This window comes from Oncorhynchus masou, chromosome 15, assembly GCF_036934945.1.
Source record: "Oncorhynchus masou masou isolate Uvic2021 chromosome 15, UVic_Omas_1.1, whole genome shotgun sequence".
NCBI classification, from domain to species: Eukaryota; Metazoa; Chordata; class Actinopteri; order Salmoniformes; family Salmonidae; genus Oncorhynchus; species Oncorhynchus masou.
In genome coordinates, this window is record NC_088226.1 from 51,923,252 (window position 1) to 51,946,222 (window position 22,971).

Below are 22,971 nucleotides of genomic sequence, written 5' to 3' on the forward strand. Positions count from 1 at the left end.
GAGAAATAGAAGATGACTCCTCACCCACACTACGTCCAGGCACCACATCACCCCTGTCATCCGTGAACTCCACTGGCTTCCTGTCTCCCAATGCAATGATTACAAGATCCCTCCCCCCATACACACACATACTAGCAAAGAAATACACTACTAAGACACTCCTCTCTTCACCATACTGAACTGGGTTCGTGTCCAGATACCTAACCCTCCCCTCCCCATACACTGATACATCACACTCTTTCTCTTCTTTGAGTCCACCCCTCTCTTTATTCATGTTTTTGTTTAGTTTGACATTTTGTTTTGACTCCTGTTTTTTTGCTTTTGTTTTCATTTCTACAATTGTTAAGCGACTTTGGGTTCTTGAAAGCAATGTATAAGTCCCATGTATAATTACTATTATTATTGGCTCCATGTTAATATGATGTCAATTAGAGTGTCTCTTTCTACCCCTACCAGTGAGGCCTAATTGGCCTTTCTGTGGGCTCAGCACAGCATCTGGAGCGGGATCGAACAGATGCGTGCAGGGAACAGAATCAATCACTGCTGACCACAGATTACTATCTCAGGCATGCACAGTGACATTGACACACAGACACAGGCCCCAGTGAAAGTCATGGATACTGAGCAGCAGCAGCTGAAAAGCCCAGAGTCCTTTCTTCCACAGCCACTCTGACTAGAGGTCCTGGCATTAGCTGCTCTTTGACTGGTGTCCAATAATTAGCTCCAGTACATGGCCAAAAATATGTGGACAACTGCTGTCGAACATCTCTTCCAAAATCATGGGCAAAAAAATAAAATGGAGTTGGTTTCCCCTTTGCTGCTATAACAGCCTCCACTCTCCCGGGAAGGCTTTCCACTAGATATTGGAACATTGCTGTGGGTACTTGCTTCCATTCAGCCACAAGAGCATCAGTGAGGTCAGGCACTGATGTTGGGCGATTAGGCCTGGCTCTCAGTCGGCGTTCCAATTCATCCCAAAGGTGTTGTTTTTGGTATTGGTATTTTATTAGGATCCCCATTAGCTGTTGCAAAAGCAGCAGCTACTCTTCCTGGGGTCCACACAAAACATAAAACATAATACAGAATGACATAATACAGAACATCATTAGACAAGAACAGCTCAAGGACAGAACAACATACATTTTATTTAAAGGCACACGTAGCCTACATATCAATGCATACACACAAACTATCTAGATCAAATAGGGGAGAGGCGTTGTGTCGTGAGGTGTTGCTTTATCTGTTTTTTGAAACCAGGTTTGCTGTTTATTGAGCAATATGAGATGGAAGGAAGTTCCATGCAATAAGGACTCTATATACTACTGTACGCTTTCTTGAATTTGTTCTGGGGACTGTGAAAAGACCCCTGGTGGCATGTCTGGTGGGATAAGTGTGTGTGTCAGAGCTGTGTGTAAGTTGACTATGCAAACAATCTTGGATTTTCAATACATTAATGTTTCTTATAAAAAAGAAGTGTTGCAGTCAGTCGCTCCTCAACTCTTAGCCAAGAGAGACAGGCATGCATAGTATTTTATCATTTTGTATTTATTTATTTATTGAATATCTGAAACATACAATATACTTGCAGTGAAGCTGCTCACCAACTACATCATGCCAGTCATCCAACAGATTCCCATTCAGAGCGACACGCAGAAGCATCCAGGGTCAATGCCCTGTTCAAGGGCACGTTGACAAATCTACCACCAGGCCAAACAACATGAACCCGAACCCTCCAAGACCCCCCCCCCCACAGTTCCCCAATAGCTGTCCCTCAACCATTCAGGACCCCTCCCACAGTCCCCCCAAGAAGAACAATTTTAAATAAAAATTTCAATTAATTCCATTCCCCACCCCAAGAACCCCACAACGCACCAACAACCAAGATAATTAACTAAAGAGAAAAAAGGAAAAGACAAGATAACAGCAAACAACAATGCAAAAAAATAATAAAACAAAATAATACATTTTAAACAAAGGACAGAAATGCCAACTGTATATGTTTGTGTGCATAGTATTTACAGTGCTTTACGAAAGTATTCGGCCCCCTTGAACTTTGCGACCTTTTGCCACATTTCAGGCTTCAAACATAAAGATATAAAACTGTATTTTTTGTGAAGAATCAACAACAAGTGGGACACAATCATGAAGTGGAACGACATTTATTGGATATTTCAAACTTTTTTAACAAATCAAAAACTGAAAAATTGGGCGTGCAAAATTATTCAGCCCCTTTACTTTCAGTGCAGCAAACTCTCTCCAGAAGTTCAGGCGAGGATCTCTGAATGATCCAATGTTGACCTAAATGACTAATGATGATAAATACAATCCACCTGTGTGTAATCAAGTCTCCGTATAAATGCACCTGCACTGTGATAGTCTCAGAGGTCCGTTAAAAGCTCAGAGAGCATCATGAAGAACAAGGAACACACCAGGCAGGTCCGAGATACTGTTGTGAAGAAGTTTAAAGCCGGATTTGGATACAAAAAGATTTCCCAAGCTTTAAACATCCCAAGGAGCACTGTGCAAGCGATAATATTGAAATGGAAGGAGTATCAGACCCCTGCAAATCGACCAAGACCTGGCCGCCCCTTTAAACTTTCAGCTCATACAAGGAGAAGACTGATCAGAGATGCAGCCAAGAGGCCCATGATCACTCTGGATGAACTGCAGAGATCTACAGCTGAGGTGGGAGACTCTGTCCATAGGACAACAATCAGTCGTATATTGCACAAATCTGGCCTTTATGGAAGTGTGGCAAGAAGAAAGCCATTTCTTAAAGATATCCATAAAAAGTGTCGTTTAAAGTTTGCCACAAGCCACCTGGGAGACACACCAAACATGTGGAAGAAGGTGCTCTGGTCAGATGAAACCAAAATTGAACTTTTTGGCAACAATGCAAAACGTTATGTTTGGCGTAAAAGCAACACAGCCCATCACCCTGAACACACCATACCCACTGTCAAACATGGTGGTGGCAGCTTCATGGTTTGGGCTTGCTTTTCTTCAGCAGGGACAGGGAAGATGGTTAAAATTGATGGGAAGATGGATGGAGCCAAATACAGGACCATTCTGGAAGAAAACCTGATGGAGTCTGCAAAAGACCTGAGACTGGGACGGAGATTTGTCTTCCAACAAGACAATGATCCAAAACATAAAGCAAAATCTACAATGGAATGGTTCAAAAATAAACATATCCAGGTGTTAGAATGGCCAAGTCAAAGTCCAGACCTGAATCCAACCGAGAATCTGTGGAAAGAACTGAAAACTGCTGTTCACAAATGCTCTCCATCCAACCTCACTGAGCTCGAGCTGTTTTGCAAGGAGGAATGGGAAAAAATGTCAGTCTCTCGATGTGCAAAACTGATAGCGACATACCCCAAGCGACTTACAGCTGTAATCGCAGCAAAAGGTGGCGCTACAAAGTATTAACTTAAGGGGGCTGAATAATTTTGCACGCCCAATTTTTCAGTTTTTGATTTGTTAAAAAAGTTTGAAATATCCAATAAATGTCGTTCCACTTCATGATTGTGTCCCACTTGTTGTTGATTCTTCACAAAAAAATACAGTTTTATATCTTTATGTTTGAAGCCTGAAATGTGGCAAAAGGTCGCAAAGTTCAAGGGGGCCGAATACTTTCGCAAGGCACTGTATATCAGCCCTCTGATTACAATTAAGTGCTAAATGTGCCACTCTGTTCTGGGCCAGCTGCAGTTTAACTAGATCTTTCCTTGCAGCACTGGACCACACGACTGGACAATAATCAAGTTTATACAAAACTAGAGCCTGCAGAACTTGCTTTTTGGAGTGTGGTGTCAAAATCGCAGAGCTTCTCTTTATTACGGCTAGACCTCTCCCCATCTTTACAACCACTGAATCTATATGTTTTGACCATGACAGTTTACAATCTAAGGTAACACCAAGTAATTTAGTCTCCTCAACTTGTTCAAAAAACACACCATTCATTACCAGATTCAGCTGAGGTCTAGCACTTAAGGAATGATTTGTACCAAATACAATGCTCCTAGTTTTAGAGATGCTCAGGACCAGTTTATTACTGGCCACCCATTCCAAAACAGACTGCAACTCTTTGTTAAGGGTTTCAGTGATTTCATTAGCTGTGGTTGCTGATCTGTATATGGTTGAATCATCAGCATACATGGACACACATGCTTTGTTTAATGCCAGTGGCAGGTCATTGGTAAAAATAGAAAGAGTAGAGGGCCTAAAGAGCTTACCTGAGGTACACCACACTTTATATGTTTGACATTAGAAAAGCTTCCATTAAAGAAAACACTTTGAGATCTATTAGATAGATAGATAGATAGATAGATAGATAGATAGATAGATAGATAGATAGATAGATAGATAGATAGATAGATAGATAGATAGATAGATAGATAGATAGATAGATAGATAGATCGATAGATCTGAATCCACGATATGATAGAGGTTGAATAGCCATAGCACATAAGTTTTTTCAACAACAGGTTATGGTCAATGATAGCAAAGGCTGCACTGAAATCTAACAGTACATCTCCCACAATCTTCTTATTATCAATTTATTTCAACCAATCATCAGTCATATGTGTCAGTGCAGTACATGTTGATTGCCCTTCTCTATAAGCATGCTTAAAGTCTGTTGTTAATTTGTTTACAGGGAAATCGCATTGTATTTGGTCAAACACAATTTGTTTGGTAAGAGCTGGCAGCAAGCTTATAGGTCTCTGTTAGAATCAGTAAAGGCAGCTTTACCACTCTCGGGTAGCGGAATTACTTTGGCTTCCCTCCAGGCCTGAGGACAAAGACTTTCCTCTAGGCTCAGATTAAAAATATGACAGATAGGGGTGGCTATAGAGTCAGCTACTATCCTCAGTAGCTTTCCATCTAAATTGTCAATGCCAGGAGGTTTATCATTATTTATCGATAACAATCATTTTTCCACCTCTCACACACTAACTTTATAAAATTCAAACTTGCAATGCTTTTCTTTCATTATTTGTTTTTTTATGCATGAATACAATTGCTCACTGATCGTTGTTGGCATTTCCTGCCTAAGTTATCCCACTTTGCCAAATAATAATTCAAATAATTGGCAATATTAAATGGTTTTGTGATGAATAGGCCATCTGATTCGATAAAAGGTGGAGATTAATTAGTCTTTCTGCACATAATTAAATTTAAAGTCATCAAAAAGTAATTTCATTGATCTTGGCTTCATAATAAAATGTGTTCTTCTTTTTGTTGAGTTTAGTCACATAATTTCTCAATTTGCATTAAGTCAGTCAGATGTGCAGCCAGCCAATTTATTAGCCACTCCTTTTGCCCCATCTCTTTCAACCATACAGTTTTTCAATTCCTCATCAATCCATGGAGCCTTAACAGTTCTAACAGTCAGTTTCTTAACAGGTGCATGTTTATAAATAATTGGAAGAAGCAATTTCATAAATTCATCAAGTGCAGCATCTGTATGCTTCTCATTAATCACATCAGACCAACAAATATTTTTAGCATCATCCACATAAGAGTGAGTCACAGTAAATCTTTTGTATGATCTCTTATACACTATTTTAGTTCCAGCTGTTGGAACTTTGGCTTTCCTGGATATAGCCACTATACTGTGATCACTGCATCTAATGGGTGCGGTTACAGCTTTAGAACAAAGTTCTACAGTATAGGTAATAATGTGATCGATACATGTGGATGATCTTGTTCCTGTAGTGTTTGTAAACACCTTGGTAGGTTGATTAATAACCTGAACCAGATTACAGGCACTGGTTACAACAAGAAGCTTCCTCTTGAGCGGACAGTTTGATGAAAACCCGTCAATATTCAGGTTCCCAAAGAAAGTAGACCTCTCTTTACATCACATACACTATCAAGCATTTCATACATTATTTAGATACTGACTGTTAGCACGTGATGGTCTATAGCAACACCCCAAAAGAAAAGGCTTTAGATGTGCCAAGTGAACCTGCAACCACAACACTTCAATAACACTTGACATAAGATCTTCTCTAAGCATCACAGGGATATGGCTCTGAATATATACAGCAACACCTCTCTCATAAGCATTTCTGTCTCCTCTATAGATGTTATATCCTTGTATTGCTACTGATGTATCATTAAATAAATTATCTAAGTGAGTCTCAGAAATGGCTAATATATGAATGTTACCTGATGTTAGCAAGTTATTGATTTCATGAATCTTATTTCTCAGGCTACATACAGTGGGGCAAAAAAGTATTTAGTCAGCCACCAATTGTGCAAGTTCTCTGAGAGAGGCCTGTAATTTTCATCATAGGTACACTTCAACTATGACAGACAAAATGAGATAAAAAAAATCCAGAAAATCACATTATAGGATTTTGAATTAATTTATTTGAAAATGTTGGTGGAAAATAAGTATTTGGTCAATAACAAAAGTTTATCTCAATACTTTGTTATATACCCTTTGTTGGCAATGACAGAGGTCAAATGTTTTCTGTAAGTTTTCACACGGTTTTCACACACTGTTGCTGGTATTTTGGCCCATTCCTCCATGCAGATCTCCTCTAGAGCAGTGATGTTTTGGGGCTGTTGCTGGGCAACATGGACTTTCAACTCCCTCCAAAGATTTTCTATGGGGTTGAGATCTGGAGAATGGCTAGGGTCATTGTCATGCTGAAAGACCCAGCCACGTTTCATCTTCAATGCCCTTGCTGATGGAAGGAGGTTTTCACTCGAAATCTCACAATACATGGCCCCATTAATTCTTTCCTTTACACTGATCAGTCGTCTTGGTCCCTTTTGCAGAAAAACAGCCCCAAAGCATGATGTTTCCACCCCCATGCTTCACAGTAGGTATGGTGTTCTTTGGATGCAACTCAGCATTCTTTGTCCTCCAAACACGACGAGTTGAGTTTTAACCAAAAAGTTCTATTTTGGTTTCATCTGACCATATGACATTCTCCCAATCTCCTTCTGGATCATCCAAATGCTCTCTAGCAAACTTCAGATGGGCCTGGACATGTACTAGCTTAAGCAGGAGGACACATCTGGCACTGCAGGATTTGAGTCCCTGGCGGCGTAGTGTGTTACTGATGGTAAGCTTTGTTACTTTGGTCCCAGCTCTCTGCAGGTCATTCACTAGGTCCCCCCGTGTGGTTCTGGGATTTTTGCTCACCGTTCTTGTGATCATTTTGACCCCACGGGGTGAGATCTTGCGTGGAACCCCAGATCGAGAGAGATTATCAGTGGTCTTGTATGTCTTCCATTTCCTAATAATTGCTCCCACAGTTGATTTCTTCAAACCAAATTGCTTACCTATTGCAGATTCAGTCTTCCCAGCCTGGTGAAGGTCTACAATTTTGTTTCTGGTGTCCTTTGACAGCTCTTTGGTCTTGGCCATAGTGGAGTTTGGAGTGTGGACAGGTGTCTTTTATACTGATAACAAGTTCAAACAGGTGCCATTAATACAGGTAACAAGAGGAGAACAGAGGAGCCTCTTAAAGAAGAAATTACAGATCTGTGAGAGCCAGAAATCTTGCTTGTTTGTAGGTGACCAAATACTTATTTTCCACCATAATTTGCAAGTAAATTCATTACAAATCCTAAAATGTGATTTTCTGGATTTTTTTTCTCATTTTGTCTGTCATAGTTGAAGTGTACCTATGATGAAAATTACAGGCCTCTCTCATCTTTTTAAGTGGGAGAACTTGCACAATTGGTGGCTGACTAAATACTTTTTTGCCCCACTGTATATTAATATAATCTATTTTCAGCCCTTTCCTGGGTAGCTTATCAGAGATATAATGAAACCATAGACTTATAAAAACAACTAGATAGGAAACACCCCCATAAACATACAAAACCATGAGACAAAAACACATACATCACCCATGTCACACCCTGACTTAACCAAAATAACAAAGAAAACAAAGAATACTAAGGCCAGGGTGTGACAAGCAGTCCATTAATAAATTGGTGTGTGTGTGTGTGTGTGTGTGTGTGTGTGTGTGTGTGTGTGTGTGTGTGTGTGTGTGTGTGTGTGTGTGTGTGTGTGTGTGTGTGTGTGTGTGTGTGTGTGTGTGTGTGTGTGTGTGTGTGTGTGTGTGTGTTTGTGATGCGGGGTTGAAGCTACGAACACATAGGTCATCCCTTCCCGGCTTCTGGGAGGGAGGGTGGACAATGAGCCTGTCACCCCCAAAGCCAATTCTTCCTTTGGCCACCTCTCCTTCCAGTTCTCTGATGCCAATGACTGGAACAAACTACAAAAATCTCTGAAACTGGAAACACTAAACTCCTTCACTAGCTTTAAGCACCAGCTGTCAGAGCAGCTCACAGATTACTGCACCTGTACATAGCCCATTTGTAATTTAGCCCAAACAACTACCTCTTCCCCTACTGTATTTATTTATTTATTTTTCTCCTTTACACCCCATTATTTCTATTTCTACTTTGCACATTCTTCCACTGCAAATATACTATTCCAGTGTTTTACTTGCTATATAGTATTTACTTCTCCACCATGGCCTTTTTTGCCTTTATCTCCCTTATCTCACCTCATTTGCTCACATTGTATATAGACTTATTTTTCTACTATATTATTGACTGTATGTTTGTTTTACTCCATGTGTAACTCTGTGTCATTGTATGTGTCGAACTGCTTTGCTTTATCTTGGCCAGGTCGCAATTGTAAATGAGAACCTGTTCTCAACTTGCCTACCTGGTTAAATAAAGGTTAAATTAAAAAAATAACGGATGTAAGCAATGTCCCCATGCACTGGCAGCTTTCATGTCTGGGATCAGTTACTTTCCTCTTCTGGCGCACAGCTTCAGGATAGTCCTCATTAAGGAAGATATACGTTCCTCTCAGGTTCTTGGCTCTTTCCAGAACAGCTACCTCGTCCTTGAACCTCAGGAACTTGACCACTATCGGGCTTAGGCCTATCACCTGGGCCGGTGGTGGTTTTACCAGTCCTGTGGGCAAGCTCCACCTCAATCATCCTGTGGTCCATCTTCAATTTCTCAGAGATCATTTTCCTCACTTTGTCCTCAGATTCCATCCAGGTCTCATGTGCAGATTCTGCAATTCCGTCCACAACCATGTTGTTCCGCTTTGATTGTCCCTCGAGACTGATTTATCTATCATTGTTAGCATGGATTCACACACACAACTGATGTCCTCTCTCAATGACTTACAGATTGCTGTCATCTTGCCGTTGGGCTGACCCCGGGAGAACTGCAAACTGTTCTTCAGGTCCTGGACCTCTCTGGTTAGGTCATCCATTATTTTATTAGTAGAATCCACCAGTACTTGGACAAAACACTTGAAGCTATTTTCTTGTTGTTGTAACAACTGCTTGTAGATCTAGTTTAAAATATCCTTTGCGTGTGACAGAGAGACACCACTGTCCTCAACCGTACTCTCGCCGGCTTTGGTCTTTGTCACAGTAGCTAGCAACTTAAGTTACGCTGTTACTCCTCGCAGTTCCAGACAGGGCAGGTCACGGGAAAATTGAAAACAACAAACAGCAGGGATCTAGACAGCCACAAACCCGGGAAAATCCGCAGTCCCAGGCACAATGGCTAACCGCATCGCGGGCTGTGTTCAAGAAAACCCCGCTAGCTTGATATGCAGCTAGCTAGCAGCGAAGCCAAATAGCTCCTCAGACCCATCCTTGGTTGACAGGATCACTGGAAAGAGACAAGCAGTCCCAGCAACTAATGCCAACTGCGTTGCGGGATCCAAACTAAGAAGCTAGCTTGCTACCAAGAACTTTCCAATAACAAACTTGTTCAACAGGAGTTGAGGTCAGGGCCCTGCAGGCCAGACAATTTTTTATTTTTTTAACCTTTATTTAACTCGACAAGTCAGTTAAGAACAAATTATTATTTACTATGACAGCCTACCCCGACCAAACCCGGATGACGCTGGGCCAATTGTGCTCCGCCCTATGGGACTCCCAATCATGGCAAGATGTGATACAGCCTGGAATCGAACCAGGGACTGTAGTAACGCCTGTTGAACTGAGATGCAGTGCCTTAGACCACTGCCCCACTCTGAAGCCCTAATGTTAAAGTTAAAGTTCTTCCACACCGATCTTGACAAACCATTTCTGTATGGACCTCGCCTTGTGTATGGGGGCATTGTCATGCTGAAACATGAAAGGTCCTTCCCCAAACTGTTGCCACGAAGTTGGAAGCACAGAATTGTCTACAATGTAATTGTATGCTGTATCGTTATGATTTCCCTTCATTGAAACTAAGGGGCCCAGCACGAACCATGAAAAACAGCCCCAGACCACTATTCCTCCTCCACCAAACTTTACAGTTGGATTGGTACAGGTAGCGTTCTCATGGCATCCACAAAACCCTAATTAGTGATGGAGTGATGGAGTGATGAAGCGCGATTCATCACTCCAGAGAACGCGTTCCCACTGTTCCAGAGTCCAATGGCGGCAAGCTTTACATCGCTCCAGCCGACGCTTGGCATTGCGCCTGGTGATCTTAGGTTTGTATGCTGTTGCTCAGCCATGGAAACCCATTTCACGAAGCTCCCGACAAAAAGTTATTGTGCTGACGTCGCTTCCAGCTCGAGCAGGGCAGAAATAATACCAACTGACTTGTTGGAAAGGTGGCATCCTATGACGGTGCCATGTTGAAAGTCACAGAGCACTTCAGTACGGGCAATTCTACTGCCTATGTTTGTCTATGGAGATCGCATGGCTATGTGCTGGATTGTATATACCTGTCAGCAACGGGTGTGGCTGAAATAGCCAAGTCCACTAATTTGAAGGGGTGTCCATATACTTCTGGCCATGTAGTGTATGTGCAGATTGATTCTTGAAGAACAATCAGGTAGTTAAGGCTAATTGACTGTTTAGTGAAAATCTGAAAGAAAAAATGGATTGCTGATTGAATGAATTTGTGTTGTAGGTATCTGAAAATATTAAACTAATGTGTGTATGGTCATTTCCAGGTGCTCTCTTATGGGTTTTGATCTGAACCGTCACTGGCAGGAGCCATCCCCCTGGGTCCACCCCACCCTCCACGCCGTCAAACAGCTCATTGTCCAGCTCAGCCAAGACGCAGTGAGTCCCAATCTCCAACCTGCTTCTAACATCTGTATTACACACTTTATACAGTAGTATGGGCTGTGCATTCTTCCCCTTGTAGCACACAACATACAACCTTTTCAGAGTCAAGAATGGGCTGAAATTCCACAGAGATCCTAGCTCTACACTGGGTGGACAAAACATTAAGAACACCCACTCTTTCCATGACATATATTGACCAGGTGAATCCAGGTTAAAGCTATGATCCCTTATTTATGTCACTTGTTAAATCCACTTCAATCAGTGTAGATGAAAGGGAGGAGGTGGTTAAAGAAGGACCTTTAAGCCTTAAGACAATTGAGACATGGATTGTGTGTGTGTGCCATTGAGGGTGAATGGGACAAAATATTTAAGTATCTATGAATGAGGTATGGTAGTAGGTGCCAGGCATACCGGTTTGTGTCAAGAACTACAACGATGCTGGGTTTTTCACTCTTAACAGTTTCCCATGTGTATAAAGAAGGGTGCACCACCCAAAGGACATCCAACTTGACACGACTGTGGGAAACATTGGAGTCAACATGGGCCAGCCTCCATGTAGAATGCTTTTGACACCTTGTAGAGTCCATGCCCTGACGAATTGAGGCTGTTCTGAGGGCAAAAAAGGGGGTTCAACTCAATATTAGGAAGGTTCTTAATGTTTTATACACTCTGTATATAAAACACCTGAGTTGAGGTTTGAACTCTGTTCTGAACTCTATTTCCAGTTTAGTGCTTAGTTCACTCCTGTGGAACTGAAGAAAGGTGCTTTGGGATTGATACTCAGCAGCTCTCTGTAACGTGTACTGTAGGTCTCTGGGACATTAGATTGTACTGAGGTGCCGGTGTCTGTTGTGAACTCTATATTCAGCTTGCACTTTCTTTCTTAGGACCGGGCCCATGTGGGTTTTTTTTTTCCTTCGTGTTAATTATAAGTGGAAACGCAGGTTGTTAGATTACTGAAGGTCAGAGTCTGTCCTGGGAATCGTCTGCCCTTTCTTACACTTTCTAATCCTGATAAGACCAGGGCGTTCTGTTGAGCAAAGGGGCGCGCCCCTCAGTTTAACCTTTTCCCCTAGCACTGACACGCTGATCGATGTGCTCCTTCATGGCAGAGTGATCCACTCATGTCCCTCACACTTCTGCAAACTACATACACACACTCACATCAAAACACACACCACACACAAGTACATACTGTAGGTACCCTCTCTCTCTCGCTCTCTCTCTCTCTCTCTCTCTCTGACTCTTTCTCTGACACAACCACACAGCACCATTTGCATTCACTCTCATACTCACGCACATACACTACTGGTCAAAAGTTTTAGAACACCTACTCATTCAAAGGTTTTTCTTTATGTTTACTATTTTCTACATTGTAGAATAATTGTGAAGACATCAGAACTATGAAATAAGACATATGGAATCATGCAGTAAGCAAAAAAGTGCAGTTGCAAAAACCACCAAGCGCTATGATGAAACTGGCTCTCATGAGGAACGCCACAGAAAAAGGAAGAACCAGAGGTACCTCTGCTGCAGAGGATAAGTTCATTAGAGTTACCAGCCTCAGAAATAAATAAATGCTTCAAAGTTCAAGTAACAGACACCAACTGTTCAGAGGAGACTGCGTGAATCAGGCCTTCATGGTCGAATTGCTGCAAAGAAACCACTACTAAAGGACACCAATAAGAAGAAGAGACTTGCTTGGACCAAGAAACATGAGCAATGGACATTAGACAGGTGGAAATCTGTCCTTTGGTCTGGAGTCCAAATTGGACATTTTTGGTTCCAGCAGCTATGTCTTTGTGAGACAGGGTGTGGGTAAACGGATGACCTCCGCATGTGTATTTCCAACCATAAAGCATGGAGGAGGAATTAAGGTGTGGGGGTGCTTTGCTGGTGACACTGTCTGTGATTTATTTCAGAATTCAAGCCACACTTAACCAACATGGCTAGAACATCATTCTGCAGTGATAGGCCATCCCATCTGGTTTAAGCTTAGTAGGACTATAATTTGTTTTTCAAAAGGACAATGGCCCAGCACACCTCCAGGCTGTATAAGGGCTATTTGACCAAAAAGGAGAATGATGGAGGCCTGCATCAGATGACCTGGCCTCAAGCTAATTGAGATGGTTTGGGATGAGTTGGACCACAGAGTGAAGGAAAAGCAGCCAATAAGTGCTCACCATATGTGGGAGCACTTCCAAGACTGTTGGAAAAGCATTCCAGGTGAAGCTGGTTGAGAGAATGCCAAGAGTGCACAAAGCTGTCATCAAGGCAAATGGTGGTTATTTGAGAATCTCAAATCTAACAAGTATTTTGATTTGTTTAAGACTTTTTGGGTTACTACATTTATTTAACTAGGCAAGTCAGTTAAGAACACATTCTTATTTTCAGTGATGGCCTAGGAACAGTGGATTAACTGCACCTCGTCAGCTTGGGGATTTGAACTTGCTACCTTCTGGCTACCAGTCTAGAGCTCTAACCACTAGGCTACCCTGCCGCCCCAAGTTACATGGGTCCATATGTGTTATTTCATAGTTTTGATGACTTCCCTATTATTCTACATTGTAGAAAATAGTCCAAATAAAGAAAAACCCTTGAATGAGTAGGTGTTCTAAAACTTTTAACCGGTAGTGTCTCACTCCAATGCACTCTAACTCCAATAGAGAACATGCACATGTAGCTCAGTGCAGAGCCACGGGCTGCGAAAGAGAGCCTCTGCCTGCCTGCTACCCACATGTGTAATTATGATTCCACTGGCAGATCCAGTGGCTGGAAGGAGAACTCACATTAAGCTCTCCACCCCTTCACCACCTCACAGTGTCTTAACCCCCCCAGCACCCTCAGCACTACATCCATCCATACAGTACAATCCCAACTAGGGCCGTGTGCCCACATCACATCAGCCCCACTCTCTCCTAACCCATCCCCTGCCCTGACTGTGGCCGACTGGCCCTGTCAGAGGAGAAGCCTGGGCTTCCTCTCTCCAGCTAATCACATCAGACACAGCACTCAGATTTGGGGCTCCCACATGCCAGTCCCAGTGCCAGTTCTATGGCCAGGGGCCTGGCCCTCCATCCACTGCTGTCTCACACTGTGCATATCCACTAATGAGGCTACAAGGCCACGGTCTGAGGACAACAGGAGGAGATCAGTGCCGGGCTAACATGCTACTCTTTATTTGTCCGCTTCCCTCTAACTGGCAGATGGTTGCAGACGCAGAGGATTCCAAGCTGTCACTGGCCATTTGACTCTTGAAGAATGTCAAACCGAAGCCATTTCTCTAGCTTTAGGAAAGGGCTCAGTGACAGTCAGACTGCAACAGCATTTATTTCATCCATTTTAGTTATATAGAAGTCTTGTTTTTTATTTTGGAAAATGTATAATTGTATCTCTGTTTCATTAGAGAAAGATCCCTCCTTTTTTGATCATCTCTAAGAAGCCATTTATCTAAGCTTGATTGACAAAGATTTATTTTCATTAAATACAGATTTGAATTGCTTCTTAGCAAAGCTGTCAACTTACATTCTTCTTAGCTCTGAAGCCATCTGAATGTAAGGACATATGAATAGTTGTATAAAATCCTGTAATTTCACATCCACAGCTGCGCATTGGTCAAAAGCAAACATTTCACAGAGTCAGTGATGCAAGAAAATATATCTGTGAAGAGTGAAGAAACAACTGGACCCATCTCCTAACTAATGCAATGCTTTCCCAGCCCATTTATCAAAGGAGAATAATCATTATTTCTGATTGGCTGATTACTCAGAACATTCATCATAGTGAATGTATCCCCACCAATCTGATAGCGCCATTCTGGATCATTTGTTAAGGATGACAAAAGGGCCAGTATTGCTATGGTTCATTTCTGACCTTTTTAATATTACAAAATTAATTGTATGTCTGAAACAAATGTATTTGGTCCTGTCATGCCTGCTAGATGGAAAATTGCACCTTGAACCTCCCCGCCCCTCCTCCTCCTGGCTCTACGTTCTCTTCCTTTTTCCTGTGGGGAGTCTTTGTCTGCTGTGTTCAGGGCGCTTGGGGACAATGCTATTTTCGTCTGTCTGTTGAGATGTCCTCTGGTGTCATCGGCCCATTTCTTATCCATTTCAGAGATTTACGGCCAATTTGTCGCCATCATTACTCCCCCTTTTCAATTCCTTAACCGCCTATTCCAGTTTGAAGCAGAACTGTCTGGCTCTCACAGGCAAAGAACAAGAAAATGGCACGGCAGAGGAAGCCATTTGGGGTGTCTCTCTAGTTTCGTGCTGTTTGTACTAAAGATGCTTTGGTGACACAATGGGGGCATAGATCCACCAAACAGACCCAGGGTGTGTGAGAGGTTGGGAGGTGGATAGATGGAGTAACAGGCTTTCCTGGCACACAGGGCTTCCAGACAGATGCAGCTGCTTATGAAGCATTAGCAGCCCTGTTGCAGAGTGCTGTCTGAGTGCCCGTTCAGCTTGATTACAAGTCACCTCTGTGTTAAAAAGGAACAAATACGTCCATCAATCAGTCTGTGGCAGAGAGAGAATGAGGGGCTTACAGGATTGAGCGCTGCCATGTCTGTTCTCTCTCTGTATCCCACTGGGATCCACCCACCGAATGCACTGTATCACTCATAACTCTGCTCTCCAGTCATACACGGATACTTATAGGTTTTATTCTAAATTTATAAACACTCTACATGCCCTGGATGTTGGAGTACCAGCTGTATGTTAATAATGTTAGCAGAGAGGAAACGTTTGATGCAGTAAGTTCCACTGAACCTAGCTAGGGTTTCTTTTAGAGGTATTGCTGATGCTAAGGGCTTTGTGAGAGAATCTGCCTTTAGTCTGTAATCCTGCTTAAATCACCCCCCACTCCCAAAAAAATAAAAAATAAAGATAAGATAAGTTAAGATAAGCCAAACCGTTTATGGCCCAGACTAATTAATATGTAGCAGATAAGTACTTGTGTGACAAAATTAATTTGACCTTCCCCATTAAACTAAACTGGAGCAACTCCAGTTCAGATCAAGTTGAGTCCAATTCCTTCTATTGAGTTGTAGGAACTGCTACCTAACAAGCTGGTCTCTCCCTCTCTCCCTCTCTCTCTCTCCCTTTCTCGCTCTCTCTCTCTGAGACATTTAATTTGTAAAGCCTCTACACTCAGATTGTCTTTTGACTTTCCTTCTCTACATTTCTTAATTGCCTCTAATTGCTTGATTACAATTTCAAATGAACAATTCTCTAGGTCAAAGTGGGTTGGTAATTAAACAATCAATCACTGCTCCAGCCTCACAGTCCTGTCTGCCTGTGATTGACAGCACATTAGGAGACTGTTATGCTAACTCTCAGTTGACATTGTGGGCTGGCTTGAACTTCACTGTATCATTGTACTTCCATTGTCCTTGAGATATTAAGGGGAATCACCACTTAGGGTCGAGTGACTCCTTGTTTGGAGACTGGGAGATGCTGTTGGTGATTCACTTTGGCTTCCCAGCTTGAATCTTTTGTATAATTCTGGAGTAAACCGCTGGAGCGTGGGCATTTAAGCGACCCAATGCTGTGCGAACATTTCATTTTGATTCTTAATTTACATTGTTAACAGAGCAAAGCAGTCGAGCCAAGCTATACTTTACATTGTTAACAGAGCAAAGCAGTCGAGCCAAGCTATACTTTACATTGTTAACAGAGCAAAGCAGTCGAGCCAAGCTATACTTTACATTGTTAACAGAGCGAAGCAGTCGAGCCAAGCTATACTTTACGTTGCAGAAGCTTGGTACCAGAGAAAATGATGCCATTTCATGCAGTACTCCATCATTTGAGCTGTACTTTAACAGGGGGAAGGGTCATTTTACGTCTGTGTAAAAAATCCCACTAGGTGGTTCCGAAGTCCCAACACTCTCCACACCCTCTTCCCTTTACCTGGGTGAGCGTTGCCGATTAGAGGGCTTTCTGCCTCTAGCAGACACTGGGAAGTGGGAACTCCTTCAACTGCCTGATGGAGCTGCCTTAATGGCGGCTGTGTTTTGCTTTCTTTTTCCCTTTTTTGTTGTTTCCCGCTCTTCCTCTCGGTCTCAATCGATCTGCCTGCCAGAGCCTGCTGCCGGCCCACTCCCAGCCACAATATTTCACAGCCAGCCATCAGAGCAGCTGACAGCACCGCGCTTGCCAGGAAATTGCTTTGGCTGTGAGCAGAATTTCAAGCATTGCGTCGCCCTCTCCCCCCTCCTTTTCCTCTCCATCCCTCCCTACCGCCTGACGACCCCCGGGAACTGAGATACGCTCTGGAATGTGTAATGAGAGGAGAAGGAGAGAGAGAGGGAAGACAGAATGAAAGAAAAATAAATATGGAGTGAAAGGAGGCTGTGCTGGGCTGTGCTGGGGAATGAGGGGTCAGGGGGAGTGAGAGTGAGAGAGGGCTCATTACACCTGCTTCACCGTGTCCACGGCTAGAGAGAGAGAGAGAGAGAGAGCTTTATACACTGGCCTCAGTAGCATGGGATTGGCCTGTAATTTCATTCTACAATTCTCTAACATGAAACTGAACTTTTATTCCCCACTGTGTTACCTCTGCTGTGCAGCCTTGTCAACTGAGGAGATTTTCACAAGACTGTCCCTAGAAGAATGTCTATCGCCATATTGCACCGCTTTTATCTCTGTCTTTTAAAGCCACACTTCTGAAATAAAGCCAGAATTAATTATGAGAGGTGTGTACTGGCGCAGATGTGATCTGATGTGATCTCTGTGTGTGTGTGTGTGTGTGTGTGTGTGTGTGTGTGTGTGTGTGTGTGTGTGTGTGTGTGTGTGTGTGTGTGTGTGTGTGTGTGTGTGTGTGTGTGTGTGTGTGTGTGTGTGTGTGTGTCCTTGAGTGTGTGGCAGCTGGCTCTCATAGTGTATTCCTCTCAGCTCCTCAGGAGTGTAGCTACAGTACCTGGTAGTCTGAGTAAAGCCTGATTGTGTGTGGGCTGGACTGTTGTATTGTTGTGCAGCTGTATCTGGAGGGGTCACCCCCAGCCAGTCTCCATATCTCCTCTGTGTGGGGCCACCAAGACTGTCTCCTGAGCACTCCTCTCTTTAGCTCTGTCCCTGGGCTCTACTGGGGATAAAAATAGGACTTGTATCCTATCATTCTTACCCCCCCTCCCTTCTCCTCTCTCTCTCTCTCTCTCTCTCACTCTCTCTCTCTCTCTGTCGCTGTGGGAGGTGTGTCATCTCCTCTGTGCTTTCTCCTCTGCTGCTCTGCCACCTCTGAGAGTCGTCTTTCAGATGGCACTCCAATGCCGCCGCTTCCCGCTGTCCACCCCAGGAAGCTGCCCTCCACAGCCAACCAAAGCATTTGTGTGACACAGCTTGGTTGATGTTGTTCCCATTTGTTTTGTGCTCGGTTGAATCCACGCTGTGGGCATATGAAAACAGTGTAGGCAAGGAGTCTCAGTCAAATCAAGAACTTTACATTTTGATGGAAATGGCAATGGCTATGAAATGTGTAAATGGTGTATATTCAGGAGGTTTACACTCCATTTGTGACACCACTGCTTTCTCTATATTTCTCTTTGATTGTATGTCTGTCTGTATTTGTTTGTGGCGTACACAGAAGGTGGGTCTGGAGTTCTACATTGATGTGCACGCCCACTCCACCATGATGAATGGCTTCATGTACGGGAACGTGTTTGAGGAGGAGGAGAGAGTCCAGAGACAGGCCGTGTTCCCTCGCCTGCTCTGCCAAAACGCCCCAGACTTCTCCTTCGTAAGTTCCTCACATCAATCATACCAGGGAAAACTTTACAACTACTGCAGGGCCCAGAGTTTTCCCTGGTCAGGCCATATCAATCCTAACCCTACTCATCTCACAGATGTTCCACAGGAATACAGCCCACATAATAGCAGGTGCTAGTTGTCTATGCTACAATAGTGACTGCATGAACCACAGGGTAAACTGAGATCTATCATAGAGCTGGGTGTGGAAGCTTTATATTTGAAAAGTCTGTTTCCCTCCTCCTCCCAGCCACACTGACCTTCAGCGCTCAGCCAAAGTGCCATTTTTCAGCAGTGCCAGTTACATACAGTATAGCCAGAAGAATAACCTTTTCTGTGCAGCGACACGTTCACAGCTCTCATATACTTTCTTCACCAGTACACACGTAAATTGTTTCAACAGCTAAAATAATTTTAGCCACCCTCCATGCATAAAGGATATCACAGATTGTCCACTGGTTATTTGTGATGCTGTCTCAATAAAGAGCTCATCTTTGTCTACAGCAGTGTGTATGCCTGCATGTGTGCGTGTGTGTGTGTATATACCGTTGGGGTGTGTATAGTAGCGGTGACAGCTGGCCAGAAGTCATGTCCCTTACTGTGCTCTTTTCTTACTGCTCATTCAGCACTGCCCAAAGCACATAGTCATAGAACTCAATAAGTTCTGCCAGGAGTGGAAGTCTGCATTTAAGTTACAGGGGTCATATTCCATTCAAGTTGAGTGAACTAAAGGGTAATGGAAACTTCCTAAATTGACTGAATCATGTTAAATGCTGAAGCTGACTTACAATCCATGTTACTATGCATAACAACAAGACTGCAATGAGTAGTATAGGCACTGTTAGAATGAAGCATTGAAATTCACCAACACACTTCTACAGATGTAGGATCTTAATTTGAGCCTGTTTGCTACAGCAGGAAAAAAATCCTGCAACAGGAAATGTGAAATTATAATTAATGGGCATTTTTGTAGTGAGAAAATTGCAATTACAAACTTCAGAATACTTTTTAAACCTCAAATACACTGCATTGCCGGAAAGTTCTCCTGCAACAGGGTGATCAAATTAAGATCCCACATCCGTATGCAAAATATATTTTGTCATTTTTCGGACTAATTAAATCTCATTTGAATTACAATGCTGGTATAGTAGAATGCACTCTGTTAACAGTGTGTTTCACCCCCACAGTCCAACACATCGTTTAACCGTGATGTTGTGAAAGCTGGCACCGGGAGGCGCTTCCTGGGCGGCCTGCTGGACGACATGTCCTACTGCTACACCCTGGAGGTGTCCTTCTACAGCTACATGGCAGCAGGGAGCACGGCGCCCGTTCCCTACACAGAGGACACCTGTATCCTTCTCTCTCATTGTCCTCATTAGGGGCCCCAGGTGGCCTGGCCAGGCTCCCCATTCTTTTCAGCCTCCCCTGCCTCTCCCGCTGGCTGTTGGGGGAGAGGAAAGGAGGCATCTGGAGGAGAGACAGAGATTGAGTACACAACATGTGTACCTCACTGATGTTTCCTCCATTTCTCCCTCCCTCCCCTAACTTCCCCAAACTTCTGAGCTTCACATCCCATAGAAATCATGCTGTATGGATGTCAGAGTTGATTGATAGTTCAATCAATACATCCTGACCATCCAGGTAGAATAGAGGCAAGAGAAGCACAGGGAATTGTGGTGTTCTGGTGCTTGGGACTCGTTGGATACAGGCTGCAGCACAGATAGATTGGTTTAAAGGGATATTGAGTGTGAGGTTATGTCCCAGGAAGGTGTGTTGCAGAGTCCTGTGTAGATTGTTTGCTTGTTGCCTCATGTATTGAAAGGCTTGTGTCATTGAGCCAGCAAACCGGTATTCAAACACCAACAGTGTTTTCTGTATTTTTGGACAACAAAACGCGTCACAAACAGAATCCGATTTCTTCTTGAGAGCCCTGCCAGTGAGCAGAGATTGGGCACTGTGGGCAGATTACATTTGTGTCCTCTTAAGGGAGATACCCCAGACTACAAAAGCTCTGATTCTCTAAATCAATGCTGCTCCTGAGTAGACAAAAGCCAGCCCTGTACAGTTTTCTGGGCCAGTGATGTTTGTACACCAGGCAACAGAACAGACGTCTGTAGAGCCCAGTAATGAGGGCTGAGGGTGATAATGTCAGGCTATTGTAGTGGCGCTCCATCCCCTAGCGTTTATCCACATGCTGCCTGCTCCTATAGTAACAACCTCTCATTTAGGAACAGACGAGAGCCTATTGATTTCTTAATTATTCCAGGAGTCATTATTGGAGGCCTGGCTCGATTGGCATGCAGCGCAGGGCTGAGGTGTGGATGAGTCAGGTCAGCCCCTATCGCACTGCCTTGCTCTCATGTTCCGACAGATACATAGTGACAGTGGGAAGGCGGCACCTGCCCCATTGATTTTGTGTAGAAAAGAGGTAGAGAGCACGTGGGTTCTGCTTTCGTTGTGACGAAGACTAGAATACAGCAGGCCTGTTAATCACACAGTGTTTTGTACACTCCAAAAGGATGCAGGGTTAAATTGACATTCTCTATAGACTCAAGTTTTCCATCAGTTTACCTTGTATTAACTTGACACAGCTCAGATCCATGGGATAGAGAAGAGGCAGAAAACCAGAGTGGTGTGAAGCTTCAGCCTACAGGCAGAAAGTGTACAGTGCAGTGTCCAGATTGCCTGAGATGAGAGGAGATATTATGTGTAGCCGAAGTGCCCTCTAGTGTCAGGAGGGTGAGGTGTCTGTGTGTGGCTCTGCTCTGTGTAGCTACAGCCCTGCCTGGTATCACTCTGTCACACTGTAGATAACACACTGCCAGCCACCCTTATTTCTCGGGCCGATTCTCTGTATATATCAATGATGTCACTCTTGCTGCGGGCGATTCCCTGATCCACCTCTACGCTGACGACACCATTCTGTATACTTCTGGCCCTTCCTTGGACACTGTGCTAACTAACCTCCAAACGAGCTTCAATGCCACACAACACTACTTCCGTGGCCTCCAACTGCTCTTAAACGCTAGTAAAACCAAATGCATGCTTTTCAACCGTTCGCTGCCCGCACCCGCCCGCACCCGCCCGCACGACTATCATCACCACCCTGGACGGTTCCGACCTAGAATATGTGGACAACTATAAATACCTAGGTGTCTGGCTAGACTGTAAATTCTCCTTCCAGACCCATATTAAACATCTCCAATCCAAAATCAAATCTAGAATTGGCTTTCTATTTCGCAACAAAGCATCCTTCACTCAAGCCGCCAAACTTGCCCTAGTAAAACTGACTATCCTACCGATCCTCAACGTCGGCGATGTCATCTACAAAATAGCTTCCAACACTCTACTCAGCAAACTGGATGCAGTCTATCACAGTGCCATCCGTTTTGTTACCAAATCACCTTATACCACCCACCACTGCGACCTGTATGCTCTAGTCGGCTGGCCCTCGCAACATATTTGTCGCCAGACCCACTGGCTCCAGGTCATCTATAAGTCTATGCTAGGTAAAGCTCCGACATATCTCAGTTCACTGGTCACGATAACAACACCCACCCGTAGCACACGTTCCAGCAGGTATATCTCACTGATCATCCCCAAAGCAAACACCTCATTTGGCCACCTTTCCTTCCAGTTCTCTGCTGCCAGTGACTGGAACGAATTTCAAAAATCGTTGAAGTTGGAGACTTTTATTTCCCTCACCAACTTAAACATCAACTATTTGAGCAGCAGTCCATCTGTAAAAAGCCCACCCAATCTACCTACCTCATCCCCATACTGTTTTTATTTGATTTACTTTGCTGCTCTTTTGCACACCAGTATCTCTACTTGCACATCCTCTGCTCATTTATCACTTAAGTGTTAATCTGCTAAACTGTAATTATTCACTCCTATGGCCTATTTATTGCCTACCTCATGCCTTTTGCACAAACTGTATATAGACTTTCTTTTTTCTACTGTGTCATTGACTTGTTTATTGTGTTATTGGCTTGTTTATTGTTTACTACATGTGTAACTCTGCGTTGTTGTCTGTGTCACACTGCTTTGCTTTATCTTGGCCAGGTTGCAGTTGCAAATGAGAACTTGTTCTCAACTAGTCTACGTGGTTAAATAAAGGTGAAATAAAATAAAAATAGGGAATCCAT

General features: G+C 43.4%; 1 protein-coding gene across 1 annotated transcript in view; it reads left to right on the plus strand.

Annotated features, from left to right (window-relative positions):
* The window catches only part of LOC135556419 (cytosolic carboxypeptidase 6-like), a 466,431-nt gene that overhangs the window by 427,279 nt on the left and 16,181 nt on the right, over positions 1–22,971 (plus strand). The window contains exons 9-11 of the mRNA XM_064989619.1: positions 10,961–11,072; positions 18,663–18,815; positions 20,011–20,173. Of these exons, the coding sequence (XP_064845691.1) occupies positions 10,961–11,072; positions 18,663–18,815; positions 20,011–20,173 (428 nt within the window). The remainder of the gene's footprint in view (positions 1–10,960; positions 11,073–18,662; positions 18,816–20,010; positions 20,174–22,971) is intronic.